Source organism: Tachysurus fulvidraco, chromosome 4 (assembly GCF_022655615.1).
Source record: "Tachysurus fulvidraco isolate hzauxx_2018 chromosome 4, HZAU_PFXX_2.0, whole genome shotgun sequence".
NCBI classification, from domain to species: domain Eukaryota; kingdom Metazoa; phylum Chordata; class Actinopteri; order Siluriformes; family Bagridae; genus Tachysurus; species Tachysurus fulvidraco.
In genome coordinates this window covers 1,096,578-1,106,577 of record NC_062521.1, presented here as the reverse complement: position 1 = coordinate 1,106,577, position 10,000 = coordinate 1,096,578, and the positions used below count along the sequence as shown (strand labels likewise).

The 10,000-nt window shown below is 43.4% G+C and overlaps 3 protein-coding genes across 6 annotated transcripts in view; all 3 read left to right on the top strand.

Annotated features, from left to right (window-relative positions):
- The window catches only part of hif1aa (hypoxia inducible factor 1 subunit alpha a), a 14,760-nt gene extending 12,531 nt beyond the window's left edge, over nucleotides 1–2,229 (top strand). For both annotated transcript variants that reach the window (XM_027167434.2, XM_027167443.2), the window contains one exon: nucleotides 1–2,229. This exon is cut by the window's left edge and continues 249 nt beyond it. The gene's annotated coding sequence lies outside the window, so the exon portion shown is untranslated.
- Nucleotides 1–7,967, top strand: part of LOC125141025 — an 8,216-nt gene extending 249 nt beyond the window's left edge. Inside the window, exons 1-3 of one of the 3 annotated variants that reach the window (XM_047812240.1) lie at nucleotides 3,257–3,320; nucleotides 6,133–6,245; nucleotides 6,903–7,967. In XM_047812240.1, coding sequence (XP_047668196.1) covers nucleotides 6,151–6,245; nucleotides 6,903–7,701 — 894 coding nt within the window. In that variant the 5' untranslated portion in view covers nucleotides 3,257–3,320; nucleotides 6,133–6,150 and the 3' untranslated portion in view covers nucleotides 7,702–7,967. Of the gene's footprint in view, nucleotides 1–3,256; nucleotides 3,321–5,878; nucleotides 5,961–6,132; nucleotides 6,246–6,902 lie in introns of those variants that run through there. The other 2 variants (XM_047812239.1, XM_047812241.1) reach the window with 2 other exon arrangements.
- Nucleotides 7,968–8,397: 430 nt separating this feature from the next.
- LOC113655833 lies at nucleotides 8,398–9,750 on the top strand. The gene is made up of 3 exons (XM_027166647.2): nucleotides 8,398–8,551; nucleotides 8,709–8,763; nucleotides 8,874–9,750. The coding sequence occupies exons 2-3, from the start codon at nucleotides 8,747–8,749 to the stop codon at nucleotides 9,625–9,627; spliced, it is 771 nt and encodes a 256-aa protein (XP_027022448.1). The 5' UTR covers nucleotides 8,398–8,551; nucleotides 8,709–8,746; the 3' UTR covers nucleotides 9,628–9,750.
- The last annotated feature ends 250 nt before the right edge of the window (nucleotides 9,751–10,000 follow it).

The window sequence follows — 10,000 nt, the reverse complement described above, 5'->3', positions numbered from 1 at the left end:
ATTATAAAACTCATGACTCGTTGTTTACCTTCGTATATCACTTTTAACTATTTTGACATCCAGTACATACAGATTTCAGTGGATAGGAGAAGCTTTCGTCTCCTCATACGTTAAATTATCCTAAACCAGTGGTTTTTTAACGTCTCTAAAATATTTCAATCTGCCTCTAACCCCGCCTCTAAACCTACCTCAACTCCTACCTAATCACGACCGCCTCTAAAGGGGCACGAGGCGACGTGTCGAAGCCCCGACGCCGTACGAGACGCATCGGGTACGGCAGGAGACGTCGTCGACTTACGTCAACATCCTCTATAGTGTTTATTTGCCCATTTGAGTCAGTACGGTTTCAGTACATTGTATTAGAAGAAAAGGAGATCAGGCTTCACATTATAAGGCATTATTTTACCCCATTGTTAATATTTTGAAGGTAAAAAATTATTCAAATATATTTAGTAGAAAAACATATTTAATGTTATTAATATGGAAAAGTTGTTTGACGGTAGTTTGTGCCTTAAATAATAAAGTAACCGATGTGTCCTCACATCAGCGCTCCTGCTGTCTGACCTCCCACCATGTGGCAGCACAACACACACCGTGCTCCTGAACTGTAATAGAGCTGTATTAGTGTGTGACTTGTGTCCAGCGCAGCAACACGTACATGTATACATATATCTATATATTGAAACCTTTATTGCCCCGAAGGGAATTTGTTTTGCACTCAAGGAAGCCACATTAATGTAATATATACATTCACATACACTCTAATTTATTTACTCAATCTACACTGACCCCACCTCTATTCCTAACACTTACCCCCTAACAATAACCCCACCTCTGTTCCTAACACTGACCCCACCTCTATTCCTAACAATAACCCCCTAACAATAACCCCACCTCTGTTCCTAACACTGACCCCACCTCTATTCCTACAATGACCCCACCTCTATTCCTACAATAACCCCACCTCTATTCCTAATAACCCCACCTCTATTCCTAACACTGACCCCCCCAACAATAACCCCACCTCTATTCCTAACACTGACCCCCCCAACAATAACCCCACCTCTTTTCCTAACACTGACCCCCCCCAACAATAACCCCTCCTCTTTTCCTAACACTGACCCCCCCCAAATATAACACCACATCTTTTCCTAACTCTGACCCCCCCAACAATAACCCCACCTCTATTCCTAACACTGACCCCCCCCAACAATAACCCCACCTCTATTCCTAACACTGACTCCACCTCTATTCCTAACAATAATCCCCCTAACAACCCCACGTCTATTCCTAACACTGACCCCCCCCCCAACACTAATCCCACCTCTATTCCTAACACTGACCCCCCCCAACACTAACCCCACCTCTATTCCTAACACTGACCCCGCCTCTATTCCTAACAATAATCCCCCTAACAATAACCCCACCTCTATTCCTAACACTGACCCCCCTAACAATAACCCCATAACACTTCCTATATTTATAACTTCATAACCCCACCATTAACATTAACCCCGCCCCTAACTGTGCCCTTTATTCTCAGTGTGTATCTCCCTCGTACAACACATTCGATATGATTAAGGCATACAAAACATTTCGATATTGAGGTGTTAAAAAAATCATTATATAATTCTAGCTAATATTTAATGTACATGTTTAACCATCACTGGACTTCAGATGCACAACTGAGGAACAGATCACCAGCAGCTTGTACAATATCATATATAATTTAATTTCTGTCAATCAAAATCTTATTTTTTATTTGTACTTTTTTTTTGCCTGATTTCTGAACCAAAGTGAATATGTATGTAGAAGCTGTGCAGTTCACGTGATTCCTGATTGTCTGTTATATCGGTGTGGAGATATCGAATATATCACTTATATCAAATGTATAGAGAAGACATCACGATGTATTTTAAACACAGAAATGTGCAGTGGGAGAAAGGTGATAATTCTATATTAACGTTACTAATAGATTTTATTGTGTATATATTTAATGTGTGTCTCCACACGTGTATTACTGTGTTTATTACCATTTGTCAGTGTGTTCATGTAAAGCGGAGCGTCCTGGTCCGTACGATTGTACCGTCACGTTGTTGTCTCACGGTCGCTGTCTTTCGCTCAGTTTTGGTGTAAATCACGAATTCTCATGTGTTTGTGTGTAATGCGAGGAAATGGTCTTGTCTTTCTCTGTGTTTAAAATAGAATTAAAGTTCATGTGGGTCTGTGTTGGTGCTGGACTTCTCTAACTCTATGCTGTGTACATTAACACTGATGTTAATACGTTACGGAGTCATCTGTGCGAATTTTTACAGGTTGAGGAAATCCGTTTTATTTGTGGTCTGTTTTTAAACAATTGGAAGTCAGATGTCAGATATAAAATTTCGTTTTATTAATTCATCCCTAACGAACCTTCTGGAGGTCAGTCTGAAATGGACCGTCCTGTAACTGGAGATGTCGGGCCTGTGTGGACCGGACACGTTTATCCCACACGTCACACCGACGACACGTCATACGGTCAACACCTTGAACTGATCTCCGGACCGTTCCTGAACATTGTGTTTTAGAAAACAGAAAAATCCACTGAACATTTTGTCAAAACAGATTTTTTTTAAATTATCAGACTTCCTCCAGCAGGTGGCGCCAGAGCGTCAGTGAATTGTCAAAACAACCCTGGACTTTGTCATTCAGTCTACACAAAAAAAAAACACTGGTCACTTTTTCCACGAGAACTTTAGTGGTTTTATGGAACAGAATCGAATAGACACAGAAAGATTATAAATGCTTGAATTTTTTAAGAGCATTTTAATAAGTTTAGGAAACTCTGAATCTGGTGACCTTGCACGTTGGTCCATGGTGGACCGATCGAGATGTCGACGTCTGCCCTGTGTTTCAGAACCATGAATAAAATTGTCAGTGTTTTTTTTTTTTCCCTGTTAAACCTGACGTTCTTTATAAGACCCGTCGTTTCATTTACTACGATACACACATGCTGAGTTTCACACAGTGAGGCCCTGAAATGTGAACCTCAGAGACCAGGGTTTTTATCTTGAGCCACTGCCCTGACTTTTCTGTCCCAGATTGCATGTGTTGATGAAGTGAATGTCCTGAATCAGGCAGGTGACGTCAGCTCCAGTTGCTCAGCTGGTGAGGGAGGGAACATGGGTTAAGTCTCTGCTTGTCTCCTGGTGTTAAGTGCAGCAGTAGGTGGGTTAGTGAAACAAAGCTTCTGAGGAGATGTCTCCTGTCTCTGCAGGTGGCTCAGGGGATAAAGCCGCGTTTACTCCTCCGAATAGATCAGGGTTCGAGTCCCAGCTCAGGTGAGATAGGAGTTTTTATTGTTGTGTGTGTTTATAAGTCAGGCGTCTCTGTGCAGATGAAGTATAAACTCCACTGAAACAGAGCAGTTACTCGTCAGCTCCGATGGCTCAGTGGAATAAAGGACCGCTACCAGTCTATGATGATTCTCGGTTCGAGTCCTCCTCTGGGCAGTAGGGGTTGGGCCTCAGGTGGGGACCTTAATCCGGGAAAGAGAAGAAAGAGAGAGAAAGTCCGGTAGTTCCCACCTGGGGCTCTGAGAGAGGTGAAAACAGGGGTTATGCTGCTCAGGACCATATATATATATATATTTTTAATCACATTTATTTACACACCCAATCTATATATACACACACACACCCCATCTATATATACACACACTATATATATACACACCCCATCTATATATACACACTATATACACACCCCATCTATATATATACACACACACACACTATATATATACACACACCCCATCTATATATACACACTATATACACACCCCATCTATATATACACACACACACTATATATATACACACCCCATCTATATATATACACACACACACACACACACACTATATATATACACACCCAATCTATATATACACACACACACCCCATCTATATATACACACACTATATATATACACACCCCATCTATATATACACACTATATACACACCCCATCTATATATATACACACACACACACTATATATACACACACCCCATCTATATATACACACTATATACACACCCCATCTATATATACACACACGCACTATATATATACACACCCCATCTATATATATACACACACACACACACACACACTATATATACACACACACCATCTATATACACACACACACCCCATCTATATATACACACACACCATCTATATACACACACTATATACACACACACCCCATCTATATATATACACACATACACACACACTATATACACACACACACACCCCATCTATATATATACACACACACACACACCATCTATATACACACCCTATCTATATATACACACACCCACTATATACACACCCCATCTATATATATACACACACCATCTATATACACACACACCCCATCTATATATATACACACACCATCTATATACACACACATACACACTATATACACACACACCCCATCTATATATACACACACCATCTATATACACACACATACACACTATATACACACACACCCCATCTATATATACACACACCATCTATATACACACACTATATACACACACACCCCATCTATATATATACACACATACACACACACTATATACACACACACACACACCCCATCTATATATATACACACACACACCCTATCTATATATACACACACCCACTATATACACACCCCATCTATATATATACACACACCATCTATATACACACACACACACACACTATATACACACACACCCCATCTATATATACACACACACCATCTATATACACACACACCATCTATATATATACACACACACCATCTATATATATACACACACACTATATACACACACACACACACCATCTATATATATATACACCCCATCTATATACACACACACCCCATCTATATATACACACACACACACACACACTATATATACACACACACACACTATATACACACACACACACACTATATACACACACACACACACACCATCTATATATACACACACACACACTATATATACACACACACTATATACACACACACACACACCATCTATATATATATACACCCCATCTATATATACACACACACACACTATATATACACACACACCATCTATATATACACACACACACCATCTATATACACACACACACACTATATATATACACACACACTATATACACACACACACACACCATCTATATATATATACACCCCATCTATATATACACACACCCACTATATACACACCCCATCTACATACACCATCCACTGTATATACACACACACAGTATACACCTATATATAATTATATATAATTGCTATGCTAAATTACACTAAACATCTGCATACTGTGCAGTACTTTAACCACCTGTTTATGAATCCCACAGGTTTATTTGTAAGTGGGGCAAACGTTACCCTCAGTACCATCAGACTGGGGTTTATATTTGGGTTGTCAGCATTTTAATACAGAAACCTGTATGACAATTAGGGAACCTGTAGAACGACTCAGAGCCTGACTCAGAGCCTGTCTCTTATCAGGAGTCCCCCAGACAAACCATCAATCACATTAAAGTACATACACTCGAGCTCCCGGACACACGGTCATCATTAAGGTCATCGTTACATCACCATACACAACATCTGGACAAATATACAGAGTTTATACAGGGTCAGGAAAAGAAAGTTAAAGAACAAGTAACCTGTAAACAGGTGGTGTGTGTGTGTGTGTGTGTGTGGACAGTTAACTGATGATAATAACACACCCGCATGAGGAAATCTGAGCTTCTGAGAAACAAAATCACATGTGAGTAAAGGGGTGTGTGTGTGTGAGTAGAGGTGTGTGTGTGTTTAAAAGGCTGCTGATTCACACACTGGGAACAGAAAGCGGCCGACACCACAGACCACAGCTGAGGTAATTCACTTCTATCAAATGATTAGCTTATTACTACAAACTGATTACATGACATTATGTTCCTGACATGACAGTCTGTACGTATACTATACAAATCTTCCTGTTATAACTGTTTATACCCAACGGTCTCAACCTATTCACTCTGTGTGTTTTCCTTCTCCTCCCCGATTAGTCCGATCGTCTCGTGCCGATGACGGTGTCTCGTCCATCAGGAAGTAAAGACCTTGGACTCAGAAGCGCGTCGTTACACGTCAAAACCTCGTCGCTGTCAGTCATGAGCGAGATGTGAGATCCTGTTTGTTCTCATGAAGCCGATCTGTATCTCCTTCAGCTCTCTAGATCCTAAAGGAGTCTGGAAATGACCTTGAGCCTGTTGGAAATCAGTGGGAAGTTTTTAGACTTGTCGTATTAAAATCTATCTATCTATCCATCTATCTATCTGTCTATCTATCTGTTCATCCTGTGAGTGTGTAATTAGCCATGATTTCAGGGTGAAATGAAAGTTTCCTTCTTATTTCTGAGAAAATAAAAGGTGTCGTCAGGAGTCAGAAAACCTTCGTGTTTACATTAAACACCACGATCTCTCAGTAGAGCTGAAAAACATCAACACCACAAGTGGATCGTCACGAGCACATGGGGTTAAACACGGAGGTCGAATAACGTACAATGATGACATTTTAGAACAAGCACAAAACTTTACATTTACAGCATTTAGCAGACACCCTTATCCAGAGTGACTAGCAACTGAGGGTTAAGGGCCTTGCTCAGGGGCCCAGCAGTGGCAGCTTGTTGGACCTGGGGTTCAGACCTATGACCTTCCGATCAGTAGCCCAACACCTTAACCACTGAGCAACCACATCCCCTTTAGTGAGCTTTAGTGATATGGAACGATGACGCAATGAGACATGACTCTAACCCTTTTTCTTTTTTTTTTTACCCCAGAAAAACCTTCACGGTGTCGTGTTTGGACTTAGAAACTTTCCTCTCGGCGAAGGTAAAACTGCGCCAAGAAGGTTTTCTGGATTCCAACACGAAAACCTGTTTGGATTTTGCCATCCAGACTATGGAGAGTTTTCCTGTCTCTAAACGTCGTGACGTCTCTCTCACCCTTGAAGGCGAGAGGCAGCTGGTTCGGTTCACCTCAGGAAACCCCGTCCTGCTGTACGTGGTCCGTTTGGGTCAGAAAGGTCCGGAGCTCCATCAGAAAGTTCCGGTCGGGTCTCGTCTGGTTCCGTCGTGCCTGAGCGAGTCTCACTTCGCTGGGCATTGCTGCCGAGACGAGCTGGAGAGCTGCGTGGATCAGGCGAGGCGCGTGTTAAGTGCGGAAATCGAGGCTAATCCGTCGTCTCAGAGCGAGCTGGAGCTGAGGATCGCGTGCGGCGAGCTTCGGATGACTTACACCACCCAGCATCCTCGACGCAGCCTTTCCGTCCGCCCGCACCGCCGCGTGCACTTCGGCAAGACGCTGAACCTCGAGAAGCTCCTGGAGACCAAAACACGTCTGGAGAGAAGCGGCGAGATGAAGGAAGGCCTGCTGGCGTGTTTCCAGCACCTGCTGATCAACTACGGTCAGTTTCAGGAGGAAAACATCCGCGTCATCCTCCAGAGCGACGGAGAGCTGACGGAGCTCGTCTGCGGCCGCGGCGACTACCACAGCACGCAACACTTCGTCTTCACCGACGGACAGAACCGAGCTCACAGCCACAGGGTTCAGGACATGGAGCTGTGGGAGTACGAGTGAGACGGCGGAAGGAGACGCGTTAAACAAGACATCGGCGTGGTGATGATAAATACGTTAAAGAGCTTCAGATACGTAATATATACACAATTATAGACATGAGTGTGGGGTGGGCGGGGCTGGGAGGACAGAGAGGATGTGACCATATGATAGATGTTATAGAATACAGAAACTTTAATCTTCTCATGTGTTTCAGAACTACTGTATCGTATAAAGCATGTTTATATTCTGTACAAACCAAAAAAACTAGTAAAAATGGTTTGAGACGATGGAGCGAGGGGTTTTTTCTTTAGAGTCATTCATCTTCTACCGCTTACCCGAACTTCTCAGGCGTCATCGGGCATCGAGGCAGGATACACCCTGGACGGAGTGCCAACCCATCACAGGGCACACACACACACACACACACACAACGGACAATTTTCCAGAGATACCAATCAACCTACCATGCATGTCTTTGGACCGGGGGAGGAAACCGGAGTACCCGGAGGAAACCCCCGAGGCACGGGGAGAACATGCAAACTCCACAAACACAAGGCGGAGGCGGGAATAGAACCCCCGACCCTAGAGGTGTGTGTGAGGCGAACGTGCTAACCGCTAAGCCACCGTGTCCCTCCTCTTTAGAGTCAACAGAAAATAAATCATTTAAACACAAACAGAGCAGAACAGGACTGAGAACCATAAAACCCAAAACAGAGGAGAGGAAGAGAACAAAGAAGCACAGGAGAAAACATTACAGCGTTATTCTGGTCATGTGCCTTTAAGAGCTCTTCTGAGGCTCAGGAAACAAAAGTGAAACTAACATCTCGCCCGGAAAAACACAACCGTTCCACCGAGAGCTCGCCATCGACCGGTCAGTACTTATTACTAACTCGTTCATGTTCACTGAACCATGACACATTAATGTAGTCAGTTGTGTAATTTACAGCTACACAACTACACAACACGCAGTGCGACAACCGAGTTGTGTTTCTGTGCTTTTTTTATCTACAGCTTTGTGTCTGTCGCAGGAACTCTTAACGAGGCGGACGGGTCCGAAGTCCACACCATGTCTAAAGACTCAGAGTATGGACGGTTTCCTCATGTCGTGTCCTTCACCGTGTTTATCGGCTCTCGCTAAAACTTTAGCCACTTTCTCTGATTATTAATCGTTCCATTCATGTTTATTTTTCTAGCGTGTTTGAGGTCTTTCCTGACACAGAAGGCATTCTGTCAGTGAAAAAAGAGCTGGAGGAGTCGTCATGCAAGGACAGGGACCTCCTCTCGAACCTGGATTTCTCCGAGAGCGTCTTTAGACACAACCCTCTCAACAAAGCCATGACCCTGCAGGTGAAAGGTCAGTGGCGGTGTCTGAGAATCGGCAAAGACCACAGCGTGATTTACACCGTGTCATCGGAGGGCCGACAAACCCGCATCGACTGCTGCGTATACTGCGATAACGACGAGATCCAATCCTCAGATATTAAGAGCATCCACTTCAGCGTGCACTCCTGCCAGAACCAGAGCAGATCCTGTTTTACGGCGGCCAAAGCCGCACTGGAGTTCGGCGACCAGGCCCTAAAAATCACATGCAACAGGTTTTCCATCACCTACACCACCCACGGCGTACCTGACGAGATCAAACTGATCCAAACCAAGTGCCAGTTTAATCTGCCCTGCGTGACGGCCGAGTCCCTGCTGGAAATTAAGTGCTGGATGCAGAAGGAGAAGACGAATTGTAACGAGTTGATCGCTTGCATCGATTATCTAGTCCAGAAATACCTCACCTCCCCCGCAAATGTGCCGTCGTCTCACTGCAGGTTCGTTTTACAGGGAGATAAAGAAATGGCTGAAATTATTTCAGAGGATGACGATATGGAACCGATGAAAGAGTACGTGGTGATCTACGAGGGTTTTTCAAAAGTCCGCGTGTATCCACCTCTGGAGTGAAGACCAAACATCATGCAGATCTCCATCACATCGTTCAGAACCATCTCCATCTCAATCCAGATGTTCTGTTCAGAACCATCCTCACCTCCATCCAGATGTTCTGTTCAGAACCATCTCCATCTCCATCCAGATGTTCTGTTCAGAACCATCTCCATCTCCATCCAGTAAAACCAGCTACAGACTGTAGAGGACAAGATTCACCAGTTAATATAATAAGTGTAATTTACGTTAATGTTAATGTTATTAGAGTCAAATCTAAAGTTGGGGGCACGGTGGCTTAGCGGTTAGCATGTTTGCCTCACACACACCTCCATGGTTGGGGGTTCGATTCCCACCTCCGCCTTGTGTGTGTGGAGTTTGCATGTTCTCCCTG